Source organism: Arachis stenosperma, chromosome 6, assembly GCF_014773155.1.
Source record: "Arachis stenosperma cultivar V10309 chromosome 6, arast.V10309.gnm1.PFL2, whole genome shotgun sequence".
In the NCBI taxonomy this organism is placed as follows: domain Eukaryota; kingdom Viridiplantae; phylum Streptophyta; class Magnoliopsida; order Fabales; family Fabaceae; genus Arachis; species Arachis stenosperma.
The window spans coordinates 136,453,214-136,470,548 of NC_080382.1; the positions used below are offsets into that span (position 1 = coordinate 136,453,214).

At 35.7% G+C, this 17,335-nt stretch overlaps 2 protein-coding genes across 6 annotated transcripts; one reads left to right on the forward strand and one right to left on the reverse strand.

Moving 5' to 3' along the window:
- Positions 1–8,030, reverse strand: LOC130935980 (pentatricopeptide repeat-containing protein At1g12775, mitochondrial-like). Of its 4 annotated transcripts, XM_057865933.1 has the most exons (6): positions 7,626–8,030; positions 7,294–7,511; positions 5,829–6,171; positions 1,856–3,594; positions 1,602–1,684; positions 1–690 (listed from the first exon to the last, which is right to left on the reverse strand). In XM_057865933.1, the coding sequence occupies exon 4, from the start codon at positions 3,525–3,527 to the stop codon at positions 2,157–2,159; it is 1,371 nt and encodes a 456-aa protein (XP_057721916.1). In that variant the 5' UTR covers positions 3,528–3,594; positions 5,829–6,171; positions 7,294–7,511; positions 7,626–8,030; the 3' UTR covers positions 1–690; positions 1,602–1,684; positions 1,856–2,156. The 4 variants fall into 4 exon arrangements, with proteins under 4 accessions (XP_057721916.1, XP_057721915.1, XP_057721914.1 ...); XM_057865932.1 differs by lacking the exon at positions 1,602–1,684 and having other exon boundaries at positions 1,856–3,591; XM_057865931.1 differs by lacking the exon at positions 1,602–1,684.
- Positions 8,031–8,553: 523 nt separating this feature from the next.
- On the forward strand, positions 8,554–15,395 carry LOC130936249 (uncharacterized). 2 transcript variants are annotated; one of them, XM_057866292.1, is made up of 5 exons: positions 8,554–9,059; positions 9,334–10,667; positions 10,832–10,901; positions 12,628–12,760; positions 14,958–15,395. In XM_057866292.1, the coding sequence occupies exons 1-5, from the start codon at positions 8,985–8,987 to the stop codon at positions 14,984–14,986; spliced, it is 1,641 nt and encodes a 546-aa protein (XP_057722275.1). In that variant the 5' UTR covers positions 8,554–8,984; the 3' UTR covers positions 14,987–15,395. The 2 variants fall into 2 exon arrangements, with proteins under 2 accessions (XP_057722275.1, XP_057722276.1); XM_057866293.1 differs by having other exon boundaries at positions 9,346–10,667.
- The last annotated feature ends 1,940 nt before the right edge of the window (positions 15,396–17,335 follow it).

The following is a 17,335-nucleotide window of genomic DNA, read 5'->3' on the forward strand; positions in this document are numbered from 1 at the left end:
TGAGACACAAAAGTTATGATTTTTTTTAAAATTTATAAACACAAGAGTACAATTTAATGAGACACAATTTACACTCGGGCCTTACTAATGATGCATACACTAGACCTTAATTGTTCTTGCTCTCTATACATCTCACACCTGCACTTGACTTACTCACTCACTCACTCACTCCTACTCTTTGATTATCACTCTCCCCTTCACACTTCACAATTCACCTCGTACACACAATTCAAAGCTCCTAGTAGTATTTTATTTATAGGAACTTCAAGTCAACGACATAACCTCCTATAGCAACTAGAACTTTCTAGCCTATACACTACATAATGAATATAAGGTTTTCACAATCCTATAGCAAGAAGCTTCGATGTCGAATCTCATCTAATAAGATGTATAAAGTTAATACTTCTAGAATTAGTGGAGTTTAAAGATATGTTGGAAATTACATACAATAGAAGAGTGGCATTATCAATTACAGTGCGAAATGTCCACTCCCCTCTTAAAGTACTAACATACAAAAGGATGGTGGACGAATTCTAGAATGGATTCCATAATCAAATTCAACCAACCATGATTTTGCATTTTGAGGCATGATGTTCGATGAATAAAGAGCATTTGAGACAGTAGTGATCAAAGGAGATTCACATACTTCAAAGCAAAGAAAAACATACTTGCTGCTTCCCCAAATCCTACCTGACATTTAAAATAATAACTACATTAGACCCAAAAAAAACTCAACACACACAACAATTGGATTGTGCTAGGTTTGAAACTTGGGAGAAATATGTAACAGGTTTTTGTGCTAGCAGGATCCTTCTAAACAATTGCACTACCAAAATATTAGAAAGAGATTTTGAAATACTGAACAAAGATCTTTCTTTAATTAAAATTCTAAAAAGAAACATGAGGACGGAGCTGGAAGAAAAATAACTTTGCAAAGACAAGTTCATAATGTTTCTGAGATAAATAGTAGCCAAGTTTAAGTTTAAGAAGACAGATACTTGGTGTACTATAGTTCCAATTGATGGCCATAATTTATAGTTATTTCTCAAAACCAATTTCAAATTGCTAGCCGCAGAAACAATGCCTATTTCAGTCTCTCATATTTCACTTATTCAACCTTCTGAAATATTGTTCCCTGGAAGATCACTAAAAAATTACTTCTAAGAAATGCTACACTGTCCAAAAGCAAACCAATCATTTGAAAAGCTAAAACAGATCAATATCTACAACCATCTAAGGAACATTTGTTTGTGCAACCAAGAAAGTGAGGATTAAACTTCTCTTAGCCAATGTGAAAGGAAAAAACACACATACACACACACAATGAATAAATTGGAAACCAGGGAATGTTGCTATTACTGTTCAGATTTTTTTAAAAAAATTTCCCATAAAGGTATCACTAGCCAGATTCAAAGTGAAAGAACATGAATGATCATAGTAATTCCAACTACACTCCCTAAATATTCTAAACATAAGAAATTAACCAATGCACAAGGTTATAATAAAATTTGAGGACATAGGAATGTTTAGACTTCAGCAATGATATAGCCATGAATAGTCCATCCTCCTTGACATTAAAGCAATAAACTTTTTCAGCTCACCTAGCTGGTAGGTCATGCTTTGTCAATCCTCAAGTTCCATTCTAAGTTTTTATATATGTTGGTTTGATTTCTACATATTTATACTGCACAATCATGTATAAACCACCTTGTAAGCACTTGGCAGTCTAGGAATTGGTCCTAAGACAGAGCCGAATCAAATCTTACTCTAAACCATAATTTGATGAATAAAAGTCATAATAAAACTTTTCAACATAAAAAGAAATAGTTTTAGTTGAAAAACAATAATGTATTACCTTATTTTATCGCTTCAACAGGCCTATAAAGATTATTTTCCAAAGAAGCTTCTCTGCTTTTTCTTTTTCATTTTTCTCAAGAGCATGAACAGTTGCGAAAGCAGTTACATCATCTAGGGCACAACCATTGTCATCCATTTGATAGCAAGCTTGTTGCTTTGTTGAACAAGCCCTCCTTAGTCCTTACACAGCCCATTGATCATAGCATCAATTGCTTTGACATCTCGCCAACCATTATTATGGAGAAGGTTGAAAACCTCTTTAGCAGTTTTATGTCTCCCGTGATTATAGAATCCATCGATCAGTATGGTGTATGGCATAAGGACCAACCCCCCTTGCCAAAAATTTTCTGAAATAATTCAATCGCAGCATCAAGATGACTACCTTTACACAAACCGGCTAATAAGATATTGTAAGTAATAATATTTGGGGGCTGGCCTCTAGCATACATATCCTCAAGAAGCTTTTGCACATCAGGTATTCTCCCTGATTTGCAAAAGCCATCAATAAGAGAATTATATGTTACAGTACTTGGAACCAAATTTCTCTGGAGCATCTCCTTAAAGAGTGTTACAGCTTCATCCAATCTTTTGTGTTTACAATATCCATTTATCATAATACTATAACTCCAGACACAAGGAGCCAGACCAATTTTCTTCATATCACCAAATAAACTTGCTGCTTCATCCACTTTGCCAGTTAAAATGTATCCATATATTAATGCATTGTATGTGACTACATCAGGCTTGATTCGTCTGTCCATCAACATATCAAACACTTGTTTGGCTTCTATTATTCTTCTTTCTTTACATAATGCATTGACTATAATGTTATAGGTACATACATCTGGGTTAATGTCTTTAACAACCATATCATTCAACAATTGAGTTGCTTCTTTTAAACGACCGGTGCAACACAAACCATGCATCAGAGAATTGTATGAGACAACATCAGGATAAATTCCTCGAGAAATCATCTCTGAGAACAAATTTTGTGCCTCATTTACAAGACCATCTTTACGCAATCCATCAATAATTGTTCTGTACATTACTATGTTAGGCTTAACTGTATAACTCTCTAGCTTTTGCAAAAGCTCCATGGCGACTCTTGCTTGCCCCATTTTACATAGACCACTAATTAAGGTCCCATAACTAACCTCATCAAGCTGAAAACCTAGAGATATTAGCTTGTCATGAAACCCTAGGGCTTCCCTAACCTTGCCATTTATACAGAACCCTTTGATGAGTGTGGTCAGTGTTATAACATTCAATTCATGACCCATCTTGATAATCTTGGCCAATGCAGAGAAAGCAGAGTTCATTTGACCCAAACGGCAAAAACAATTAATCAACATGCTCAGACTAATCATGGAAGGAGCAATACCCTTAAACTCCATTTGTGCAAAAAGAAAAATAGCAGTGGGGTATTCTTTCATGTTAACAACAGACATCAAAATCTTACCAAGTTCGAGTTGAGATGGAGTGTGGTGCTCATTGATGAGGCGAATGAAAAAGGCAACAGCATCATCAATGTTAGTGTGGAACCCAAAAACACTCTTCTTAGCCGTTAATGTTGCTGCCAAATGGGAATCAGGTTTTGCATTTGAGAAAGAGTGAGAAGCATTACGAAGAGAAACAAGTTTGAGAAGGCCACATCTTCTGTTGTTTATCATTGCAATTCGGCATGTTACTTACGGTTCTCTTTCTCTTTCTCTTCGCTTCCCAATAAGGTTTTGCCTGCTATGAAATAAAGAGGATGTGTTAGTTGGTGGTGCACATGATTTATCACATACTAATTGAGTACATAGTTATCTGCATTGCAGAATTGGAAAAGAATTTGACCCTATGCGTTACAAATTATTGTAACATTACTGTCTACAAGAGAAATATATATTGTGTTTATTTTATGTCTAAACTAATGGTATCTTTCTTGGATTGCGTAGGAGGAGTGGCATGAACACAGCATGGCAGAAAGAGAGATATGGTGAAAAATTGAAAATACAAGCATAGCTAACATTGATTAACAAACAGAACTACATATATCAACAAAGACTAACAGCCAACAACATCACAAAATCAAAATCAAATTCATGAAGCAACATAGAATTTTAACACAATTAAATTACATTATCAGAAACATATTATTAATTGGGATAAAATCAAATTCAAGAAGCAAAATGCCAAATCCAAGCAGAAAATCAAAGAGCAGTGAATCTTATTAGGGATGGGGGAAGAAGTGGCCAGAGAGGCGAGGGCTGCCGGCGAAGAGGCAAGAAGAGACGCAAGTGGCAGAGACGCTGGTGGCAACGACACGGAGTAGTGATACAGGAGGAGAAATGGAGAACGGTGATGGCGCAGGAGTTGGACGGACTCAACGGATTAGCAATGCAGAGAGCGGATTGGGTCGCAGCATCAATCTGACATACAGAACGCGTACCTCCAACAGCAGTGGCCTAGCGTTGGAACTTGGCCACTTGGGCACGTATTGGGCAAGTAGGGTCTCATTCTTTGTCTGTTTAAAACTTTAAACGACAACCAACTTGGGTTGGTCAGTCACTCGTCCACTTAAACAAGTGTCGAAGATTCGAATTCCGTCTTATGCATGCAGCAACCCATTAGCTAGCGACAAACCCTTAAATGGAGCTCAGATCCGCAATGGATTCATCCTTATCTTGCCGGGCTGAGAGATACTGTGGGCAACCAAAAACTTTAAACGACATAGTCTAAGTTTGTTTTTTTTTTTTAAATAAAATAAAATAGTTCGCGCATTTCCAGCAGGTTCAATAATTGTTATCTAAGTTATATTAAGAGTAAATATTATTTTTGATCGTTCATTATTTTGCCAAAGGATAAATCGTCTATCCATAAGTCGAAAATCCTTAATTGACCCTCCAACCATCTGATTTAAGCAACTTCTGTAACCGGTTGCCAAATGGTGATATATTAACATGTCAAATAGTAGGTGGATGCCACATAGAAATAACTTTTAAATATAAGGAATAATAAACCCTTTAAAAAATTAAAATTCTCTCTCTCTCTCTTCTCCAACTTAATGTGCCCTTCTCTCTCTCCCCCATTCCTCTCTCTCTACCTTCTTTCCTTAAACTTCTCTCCACCAACAAGTTATTACTTGACCACCAAGTAATGTACCAAAATTAACCATGAAAAATTACAACACTGACAAATCTAAGCATAAAATAATTAAAATTAACTTGTAACCATAAAAGATGAGTTACTCGACAAAACTATTCAAATTCTAAAAAATTATCTAAAATTTCCAAACCACTCTTCTTAACTTATTCTCCCAAATTCTAACACTACTGCACACCTCTCCCAACCATAGTTATCAGAATCAGTCCAGTGATCAAACCAGTAAGTCGGTTGAACCGGTTAACCCGGTCTTATTTAAGTAAAAGTAGTCAAAAACTTAAAATTAAAATTTGAAATATATGTCTTTACTAATATTTGAACAACAATTAAGGCTCAAATTCTAAAATAGACATAAAATTAGTTAGTACTACTTCAATAGTATCTTAATTGACACAATTAAGAATAACAATCCATAAACTATGTCCAAAGAGTAATTTCAAAGTCTAGTTATTTATCTTCATCTGATGTTCTTGGGATGATGATGGCTTTAAAATCCCATAAAAAGAAAAAAATTCAATCAACTAAGTAACTAATAGCAAAACAAACCAGCATCATTACAGCAACACTAATCAACAATCAACTAAATTCATAATCAGTGAAACCAATTCAACAATTAACAAAACCACTGCATATTCAACAATTAAACTATATTCATAATCAGCAAAACCCCTGCATATTCATATTCATAAACCAATTCAACATTTCAATTCAACCACTTCCATATTTATTTCTAATAAGCTCATAAACCAATCAACATTAAAATTCACAGCAATAACATCAATGAATCAACTGGGAAAAAAACTGGAAAAAAATTAAATACTTACCTATTGTTGCAGAGGCAGAAGGTGGACGACGAGCAGCAGTTCAGACAGCAACAACCACGGAAGGAGGCGAGGGAGGGACGGAGCCGCGGGGCGGCGAGACGCGAGCACTCACCAGGAAGCACAGCTGTAGGAAGAGAGGCAAGACACGAGCAGTGGAGCACACTAGGCGTTGGGTACTGTGATGGCGGACGACGATGATGACACACTGCACGGCTGCAGGAAGCACAGCTCGAGCACTCACCGCCAGAGGTGCGGCGAGACGCGAACGGCCGAGCACACAGCACAGACGGAGGAGACAGGCGAGATGCGCCTCGCGAGCACACGATCCAATCGTTTAATTAAACTGCAGTTCAGTTTGGTTCGATTTTTTTTATCGAAATCATCCGAACCAAACCAAACCAATTAAAATCATATTACCATACTATTTTATAAAGTCATAACATTGAAATTGACAAACACAAATACACAATAGCTAACAAAATCTTGATCCAATAAAATTTAACGACAAAAGGAAATACGACAACTAAAGAAGTTTAAAAGTTCAATAGTCAACACAACTGATCTAAAGTTAATCTTTTCAAGCCTATCATGTTATCATGTTGTTTTACTGCTTAAACAGGACAAGACAATAACTTCAGTTCTATACACATGCTTATGTTTTTATTTTATTTATTTATTTTGTGGTTACATACATAAGAATATGAAATCCCAGATATATTAGTAATTAGTTATGGAAAACAATAATAAGTATATTTAAGTAGCTTCATATAACTGAAAATTAGCAGACTTGTAATTATATTACATAGCCAATATAATAATAATAAACACAACAACATTAACAACTAGCTTACATAGGTGATCTATGCCTGGAAAATTTAATATAAGTATTGAAAAATGAGGGGCTATGGAAAATTCGTTTCCTGCTTAGAGTACAAGTAAAACTTTTCATGTTATTCAGGATTATTAAAGTGTCAGTGTTCTTTGCCAAAAAAAATTTATGTTGATACTCTGGTTGATTTTATATCTGACTTTGAAAGGTAGCAAAACATGATACACTTTCTTATACCATCTGTAACTTTTATAGAGAGCATTATTTCATATATGCCCAAATGGGAAGATTATTTATTACTCAGACTCTAACAAACCTACAACGTAATCCATAATGGAACTTATAAGAATAATATGGCTGCTATATTATATTAGTATGTCATATCTAAACTCCAAAAAATTGTCCTCTGTTAAGAATATGCTGCTTGACTCATATTTTATCTATCATTAAATGGGACAAAGATTTCACTTAAATTTGATTCACATCTCATTTAATATTAAACAAAGTGTGAGTCAATACAATGTTCCATGTTTTGTACATAACATAACTCGAGCTCAAAAGTGACTAAGAAATAATCAATGTAATATTATTCATATATAAAGGTAGTTGATATTGAAGTTGTGGAGGGTGACTCACCATGAGATAGAGGAAAGAAGAGGCCATAATTGTGGAATATTTGTGCCAATAAGCATCAGCAATGGGTGCCACCAACAAGGGCACTATGGAAGTGAAGCCACACCAACTATTAACCATTTTTGCAGCAGATGAGTTCCTTAGCTTCACTACATCAGTTAGGTATGTAACCAAATTTGATGCGACCCCTTTATATGCAAACCTCTCTATGCCTGCAATTGCTGCAATACCCAACACCAATTAAACATTAAAACAAAAATGCTTCATAAATAAGAATGACAACTATATATAACCAGAGAGATATTTATAATAATTAAATAATTAAATATACATACCTATGAGGAGAATACATGACTTGCCGTGCTGTGTTGTGGGTGGCTAGAAACGCTGCTGGGTGGTGCTGGGCTGGACTGCTGGGTGGCTCGATGCTGCGGATGGCCAGAAACGGTGCTGTGGGTGGCGCCGGGTGTGGTGCACTGCTGGCTACTGGATGGTGTTGGGTGGTGTAGTGTCGACGACCGCGAGGGTGGTGCTGTCGGCGAGGAGGTCCTGGGAGAAAAGGTTCGGCAGCGCTGGGAGGAAGGCTTCGGCGGCGCTGCGAGGTGGTGGGAGGAAGGGCTTCGCCGGCGCTGGGAGGTGCTGCAGGAAAGTGGGTTCGCCGCCAGTGCAGAGAGCGTCAGAGCGACACTGACAGAAGAGAGCGGCTAGGTTACGTTTGGGGGTGGGGGGGTTAGGCACGTTTGGGGATGGGGGCCTATGGGGGGCAGGGGGGTGTGGGCCTGTGGGGTTGGTTTTTTTAGTATTTTACTTTTTTAATCACGGGATATAATTAGGAAATTGAAAAATAATATTTACTCTTATACCAAAGAGATAAAATTAATCGTTTCAATTAACCACTAATACGGATGAAAAATTTATTAATATTCATTAATTGACTATTAAGGTCCTCTATATTTCCTTGTTAAACCCTAAAAAAACACAACAACGACATAATTTTGGTAGCCTGAATTTAATTTTAATGTTATATAGTGTTAGAAATTTTTTACAAAAATCTAAATGTGTATTATCTATAAAAATAATTAATTCTTAGATCAATTATTTATAAAATTATTTGAATATATAAATTTGATTAGATTTAAAATTTTTGATATTGTAGAATTAAAATTAAATTATTTTAGTATATAATATTAATTTTATTTTATTTCTCTGAAAAATAAAGATTTTGTTTTATTTCTGAAAATTTTCCATATGAACAATCTAAAAATTAATTTGAGAGAAAAAAACAATGCCGGTGGTTTAATTTGGACTTTGGAGGTCTGGGTGGAATGGGGGTCGTGGATCAGTTGAAATTGTAGCAGATTATGTAATATCAGTTCATGAAGATGGATGCCAAAAACAAAACAGAAACAAAAAAATAAAAATTGTAAACAGCGGCGGAAGACGAGCAACGAACGACGATGACAGAAGATGAGTGAACATCGCGGGTGGAGGAACAAAACGACGAAGGAGAGGACTCTTCTGGTGGTCTATGTGTTCTTGCCTATACACCTAGGGGCAAAATAGTCTTTTCGATTTTAGATTACAGTCTCACTTTCTGGCCAGTGGGTTTTGCAGTTGCAGTGAACGAGCAAGACGAAGAAGCTTCGCATTCCATCGTTTCGTTCCAAACTGACGGAATTTTCAAATAGCGAATAATGAGAATCAAGACACGTGGCGGACGTAGAAGGCTTTCGTGCTCTGCAGATCCTCCTTCTCCGATCACCAAGCAGGTTACCTCTCCCTTCAACTTCAACTTCAACTTTTAATTTCCGAACTCGATTTCTCTGTATTATAAGCTCATTTGTTCTAACGGTTGCTGATAGTTTGTCTGTTTTGCAATTCGCAAAATTTCGTTGTCTTGTTAAATGGCATACGCCAATTTTCTTATTGTTGTTATACTTGTTTTTGAGAAGAGAGGAAAGGGAAGGGAAGGGTTTATGAAGTAAAAGTTGTCCCATTATTCATGAATCCCTAGTTATGATGGTAATGTATTTAATTGTTTAGCATTTTGAACAGGATGAATACGTTGCAGCCGAGTTGGAGATATCACATGGGGGTGGTGGTGATGATGCAAAAGATGCTCCAATGGTCGATTGCATTGATCAGCATTACAATGAAAATCACCTTGATGTTCTCAATCATGAACAGGACAAAAACTGTGCAACCGAATTTGAGACATCACATGGGGGTGGTGATGATGATAACGTGAAAGATGTTCCAACAGTTGAATGCATTGATCAACATTACAATGAAAATCCCCTTGATATTCTCGATCATGAGGATATTGATTTTCTCGACAAGAGTATCTGCTTATGCTGCAATAAACGTGGGGGAGTGTTAGTATGTAGTGGAAGTGGTTGCCCTGTGGGGCTCCACCCCAAGTGTATCAACTCCGAACCTAAGTTTGATGATTTGGGTAAGTTCTACTGCCCTTATTGCTGGTACAGTCGGAATGTCAATATGAATCCAGAGTTGAAGGAAAGGATCTTCTCAGCGAAGAATGCTTTGTTAGGCTTGTCGGATAAAGATGTGGTTATGAATGACAGATTGGTGAAGACCAAATCGGCTGATAAGAGGAAAGAACCTGATGATGGAGGTGGGATCCCATTAAGCAGTGATGGTAGGCAGGGAACGGATGAAGTCGGTGCTCAGCTCTTGCAGCCAAAGGTTGACCTACCAATAAAATTGCAAAAAGACGCTAGTGTTCAATGTGATATAGCACTTGAAGATCAAGCTTATTCTGATGGTGATTTCAGATCCTGTGGTGAAGAAGTTATGCCAGTAGATATTAATCTGGTTGAGGGTTCTTTGGACCAGGACAAATTTGATAGACCTGGAAAAGTCGAAACAGATGAGACAAAATCTTTGGAACTGAAAGAAAGCTTTGAAATAGGTGACTCAAGACTAAATAAGGAGGATGTACATGAAAGAATTATTAATGGCAGAGAGGAAGGAGGACATTTGGATGCTTTGCATTTGGGAAAGCATATTGAAGGACATTCAAAGGATATAGCATTTGCCCAAGGGACACAGGAAAGTTCTGTAAAATCTGGAGATAAGGGGAGGAAGACTGGCAAAGAAAAGATGCCCCTTAAAGAAAACGAGGAATCTGCAATAGGTAGTTCTGTGAATGAAACTAATAATTCAGATTCTGATACCATCTCAGGGAGAAGCTGCTGTAGCAAAAGGAAGATCCAAAAGACAGAATATCCTCAGGATGTTTACAAGAAACCATTATTACAGGGGAATAACTTCAAAGAGGAAAAGGGCAGTGACATAAATGAGGAAGTTACCAGCTGCAGATTCCGAAGACGATCACAGAGTTCACAAAAGCAAGAGTGAGTCATTCATTTCTCTGTGTGTGACTAAATGCTTGCTTCATTATTCATTTAAAGTTACCTTCTCAAGAGCATTACCTGTGTGCACTGTTAACTATTTTTTTGGCAAACTTTTGCTCCCTCTTAGTTATGTAGCAGACTTAAATGTGTAGTCTTTCTTGCAGAATAAAAAAATTTCCATTAGCAAGACGAAACATGTTAATTTGGACGGCTGAAGAAGAAAAAATTCTGCAGGTATAAGTTTTTTTTTTTTTTTTCAAGTCATGTGTTTCTATAACCGACTGAGTTATTGTTGCTATGCTCTAACCCTGCCACGGGGTTCAAACCAGAGTCAGTTATGTGCACATGCACGCACACACACCCACCCTGCACCATTTGAATGTTTGGTGGGTGCTTTTCAGAAGTAAAGATGAAGTTCTTACACAACTATAGCTGTTGTATGTGTTAGTATAATGTATGTACATATTTCTGGTGGTTAGGACTTGGGACTAAACATGAGGTTCATTTCAATTAGATGTTTATCTTTTTATTTGTTTTTGGGTTACATTTAAGATTTAGGACTGATACTACTTTAGAGTGGTTTGCTTAGGCTGATTGTCAATTAACGGAAATTAGGCTGATGTAGGGCCAATAAAATGATTGGAAATGATCAAACAATGATTGGAGGAAATGATCAAGGAAATGATTGGAACAGCTTGCCTTACTGAAAGTACAGAGAATTATTTAATAAGAGTGACAAGATAGGTTGTTGAATAAGGGTAATTTCTATAATTGGTAAAAAGAATAAAAAGTGAAATTTTTGAAAGTGGACAATTACTTGATGTGTAATTCTTATATACATCACGAAGGAAGAACGATTCTTCTTTCACATTAATTTATCACAACAAAATGGTTGAAGAAGAAAGAGAACATATAATAATAAATAAAAGATAAATGATTAGTTGTCAAACAATGTGGAGTATAAATTTTGTACTCCATGGAGGATAATTGAAACTCTCTTGATTGATACCCCAGGGGAGTACAATATATGACAAGGCACTATTGCACTGTTAGTCCTTAACTCTTTATAGCTGACCGCCTGACCCCTCCTAGTGAGAAAATTGCAATCAATGTTGTTATGGTTTAGCCAGAACACTGATGCAACTTTGAAGGCAAGGAAGGAGAAAGGAGAGAACAAAGACTGAAACTGACTGGCGGGGCTTTGAAGGGTAGTCGTATGCGATATTAGAACTGATTCAAAGATATGGTGTTATAGGAACTCCTAAATGACCAAAGGCCAACACAAGGCCTCAATTTCTATTACTCACTGTGGAGAGACTGTTTCCAAAATTTTATTCTGTTATGCTCTAGGTCACAATGCAACAACCATCCTCAGATGCAAGGTTTACTCTTCCAAATCATAATTGAATTAATATAAGAAAGAATAAAATCTAAAGAAATATAGATTTTGTTTGTATGAAATAATTTAAGATGCTCTATGATGTTTCCATGATACGAGTAGGTCAATAAAGATATATCTATGATATGCTTTATTTGGTATATCGGATTGCTTAGAACTTTTGACAAGTTCCTGTCGACTAATACTGTTGGTTTGGGAGAAGGACCGAAGCCAAATCTTTGACAAGTTCCTGTTGACTAATACTGTTGGTTTGGGGAGAAGGAATGAAGCCAAATCTTTGTGGCAGTGTAAAATCCACCGTCATGTGCATTTGGCCAACAACAGATATTCAAATATGCTAGTCTTGCAGGATCGGATTTGACATTTGGCTTCTAAATGATGCAAATAGAATGATTTTATAGACGCGATAACAGAAAAAAAATCCAAATTTTGGAGAACTCAGCAATATAAGAGATATCTTTTGATATACTGTTGATATTTAATATTTTTGACACTCCATTACTCAAACAAGTTTCATATCTGTAATCTTCAATAGCATTAATTATGATTCTAACATTGCAGGAAGGAGTGTTAAGGTTCTCAAAGGAAAATCAGAGAATCCCTTGGAATAGAATTCTAGAATTTGGTCGTCATGTTTTTGATAAGACCCGTTCACCTATTGACCTTAAAGACAAGTGGAGAAATATCAAGAAAGGTAAATGACTAATCATACATTTTGGTTAAATCTATTTATTGCTCCTTGCCTCCTTGTACTTTCATTGGCATGTCAAAATGGTCACTATAAGGTAAAAGGGTGCCAAATGCATGAGATTCCTACCTTGTGAGGTCTACAAAAGTATATTTAAAGCACCCATGCCCTTGCGAGTGAAGTGTCTACTTCTAACTGAATCCTTATAATTTTATACATTACACCCTTTGGGTGAAGTGTCTACTTCTAACTGAATCCTTATAATTTTATACATTACACCCTTTGGGTGCGGCCCTTCCCGGGACCCTGTGATAATGCAGGATGCTTGTACACTCGGCTGTTTTTTTTTTTTTTTTTTAATTCCCTGTTCACGTACAAGTGTTGACTGTTAGTATGTTGTGAGGAAATATATGAGAATTAAGATAAACTCTATGGACTCATTCAATTGCATAGTAGGTTCAAATATGTTTATTGAAGATATGATGCTATTAATTTGCCCTTGCAGAACATTAAAATGTTCGTGTAAAATGGTTTATGATATGGTAGTCTCTGTGGTTAAGTTGATTTAGTGCTTAATCATTGTTATCCTCCTTCTTCTAAATAAAATAAGTTGAGTTTCAGCACAAGATAGGTGAGTTGTGCAATGTCTATGTTTCAAGCCCAAAGGATTCTAAGGGTGAAGGTGTGCAATAAGATATAAAGTTTTGAGAAATAGTTTGTGACAATGTATTTATAGTTTAGAAACTTTTGTTTAGTAAAAAATTGTAAGATTTGGAAAAAAGGTAAAATTTGAGGATTTAATTACAATTTTTTAAATTATTAGATTAATTTAACCTACTTTTTCATGATGATTTATGTTTGGCAGATTTATGGTCAATTATTTTGGTAGTTCGTATTCTATCTTTATGCTCTTGAAACTTTTGCTTTTGGGGCAAATAAAATTATAATAATAAAAATAAAAAAGAATTTTGGCAAATTATTTTCACCTGTCTTTATTAGGTGCTATTCCTCCTCTCACTGTTCTCACTGCTAAGATCTCATGCTGCATAGTTAAGCAATGACATTTCTCTGGAACAATCTTGGGTTCTTGAGGAACACTCTGCATGAATTGAAACTTTGGACCACCTGTTGATGGTTCTGCACTTCTGTATCTTTATTAGGAATGGGAAACAGGCCAGCCTATCTTGTCCCGTGCCTCCAGTAAGCACGGTGGGCCAGCCTGCCCCACCAAAATAGGCACTCTAAAAATTATAATCCGCCCCCTTTTTTTGGTGGGCTGCCCCGTCATGTTTTAAAAAAAATTGTAATGGCATTGTCCTACTTGTGCTTATGCACTCATTTTGTTCATTTTGGAGGTGGGGGGCATACTGACAATTTCACAAGGATCTCTGCCTCTAACTTGCTAGGAAAGATCTATGTTTATGAGTTAATGACATTTTTGTTCAGCTAATGCTCTTATCAAATTGTTTCATCTTAGCTCTAATCCATGTAGAGCGATATCACTGCCTTGCTACTTTCTTGAGCATTAATTTTCTAGTTGCATTTATCTTCTAGTTGTCCTCTATACTTCGGTTTTGATGTATTGATGGCAGATTTCCATTTCATATTCTTAAAGAATCACTCACTACTGGGGTGTTGAAATTTGGGAATATAGTTAGACATAAAAACACCATATATTTGCTATTTTATTATTCTGTTGTCTTTGTCCTGTTACAAGGCCAGAAAGAGGTAGAAGATTTATTCCATGATGTACTGAGATAATCCAATAGGATCTTTGCATAATTACGTCAATAACTTCTATGACATCTTTACCATTATAGATTATCTTGGTGCAAACTTTGTTGTGCATTTAAGATTATTTTCAACTATGCATGTAGAATGGACAGGTTGAGTTGTCTTTATGTGACCTCAAGGTCACGAGTTCAAGCTGTAGAAACAGCCACTGATGTAATTATCACTTAGGTTGCATACATTACACCTTTTAGGTGCGATCCTTTTCCAGACCCTGTGTTTAACACGAGATGCTGTGCACCAGGCTGCCTTTTTATGTAGAAGGGACAAGTTGGTGCATACACATTTTTCAACTATGCAAATGTGCATGTAATTAACAAAATAATAGCGATATATGACTAGGACATGGATAACCAAAGAACTGCTTTTAGATTTCTCTGTTAAATAATAAATGGTGTTTTAATATATGCAGGACAAAATAAGAAACAGATGAATGGATAGCCTTAGCAAAGCAACTGTGTAGCTGTGGAAAAACACGGGGTTTTTTTTTATTATTATCAAATGATGGTTTGTTTTTTTGTTACCATTTCGCCAGAAGTTGAAACATGTATAGAACTATATTGAGGTCTGTGTATAATTGTAGGCGCTTCAATAGGCAATAGTTATACTTTAATCAGGTAGTTTCAGATATTTTCAGATATACCAGGTATATGTCGGCCTACTCTGTTCTATCATTATGTCTTGTTATTCATATCCTAATAGTGCTTAGCAATAAGATATTATTTCCCCCATTTAATACTAACTAGAAAGAGAGCTGCTGGTTGAGCAGCATGTACCATGTAGATCAAGCATAAAAAATGAGTTGTTTTGAAGTATACAAAAATGTAAGATGAAAATTTTGTGGAGCAAATTTGATCCCTAAATTTTTATCTTTTAATTAATTTAGTTTTTAAGTTTAAAAATGATCAATTTGGTTCAGAGTTTTTAACTGAGCTAAGTTGATCCTACGGTCACCAATTCAATTAAGTATTTATTTAGGTGTTATTAAGTTCATGAAAAAATATTTTTAAATGAAAAAATTAAAAAAAATTTTAAGTTCACCCAAACAAATCCTAGTGTTGATGTCATTGTTATTCTAATGTTTAACATATGATAAACCGTCCCTAATAGGGATAAAGTGAATTTTAACCAACTAGTTGAAAAACAGCCCTGTTACAAAACAAAAAAATAATAACCCGTCACTATCTTAATATTTCGAATTTCAAAATCAAAAATAAAAAAAAAATGGATTTATTTGGCTTATATTTAGTTGGCTCTCTAGATTTTTTCTATTTTCACCTTCTGGTTCTCTGTTATAGTTAGTATATATATATATATATATAGAGTACACTTCTAGTTGAATAATTAAGGGAATATAGTGGAAAGAAATAGTACTCATATACTAAGAATTCAAAAACTTTTTAGCTGTACAAAGTCTTTGTTTTTTGTTTTCTCTGTCATGATTTATTGCAAAATCAACTTTTCACACGGTATCAAGAGTTTAAATCTTAAATTCATGGCGCTTATTGTTCCTGCTTCTACAACCAACAACAATAAATATACACTCAATCTCATTATAGATAAATTGGATGACACCAATTTTGTGACATGAAAACAAACTCTCTTTAAAATTAAGAGCCAGAATTTAAAAGATTACATTGTTGAAAGAAAAGAACATGCAAAGCATGCCTCTAATGCTGAAAAAGCTATTGGTACCATCTCAAGTAGGTACATTGAATGGATGCAAAATGATTCTAATCTTTATTTTTGGTTTTTTGCATCTGTTGATGGTTCACTCAAGAATCAAATTGTACATTGCAAATCTGCTATTTAAATTTGGCACAAACTTCATCAAATATTTGCTAAATCCACCAAAACAAAGATCAAGCAACTAAGAACTCAGTTCAAGAATGTCAAGAAAAACTCTCTCACCATCAACCAGTATCTTGCTACCATAAAAAGACTTGTTGATTCTCTCACTGCTCTTGGGTATGATGTCCTGAATGAAACACATATAAAAGCCATATGTGATGGTCTTCCTGAAGATTATTCACAATAAATTACACTTATTCAAACCAAACCTAAACTCTTTACCATTGGAGAGGTTGAAACTCTCCTTATTTCTGATGAAGAAACGCTGGAAAAGTTCAAACAACTTTCTATTAGACTAGCACAAGTTCAGTTAGCTCAATCAAATTTTTCCAATCCAAGATTTGCTGGAAGAACCTCTGGAGGACGAAAAGGTGCTTGTGGTGGAAGATTTGCACGTGATGCAAGAAATTCATGGCAAACAACAAATCGTCTTTACTGCCAAGTGTGTAATCGTCCAGGCTATTTCGCTTTATACTTCTTCTATCGATTTGATCAAGTATACAACGGATACTCTTCAAATTTAGCCAATGCTGGTTCATCTAATTCACCACCTCCTCTTTCCTCCTCCTTTCACCAGCCACAGTCCTACCTCACCACCTCTTCCGTTGCACACTGTATGGTACCCCGACACCAACACAAGCCACCACCTCACACATGATTCTGTCAAGCTTATATCTTCAGCTGAATATACTGGCCTGTTCAACTATATATAGCAAATGGATCTAGTATTTTTATCAAACACACTGGTTCTTCTTCTTTGCTTAATCCTCATAGTAATCATCTTTTTACTCTTAAAAATGTTTTACACATTCTTGAAATTGCAAAGAATCTTATCAGTGTATCAAAATTTTGTTTAGATAACAATGTTTTCTTTGAATTTTTTCCCTTCCATTATTTTGTTAAATCTCAGGTCTTTTCAAGGAATTCTTAGACATGGAA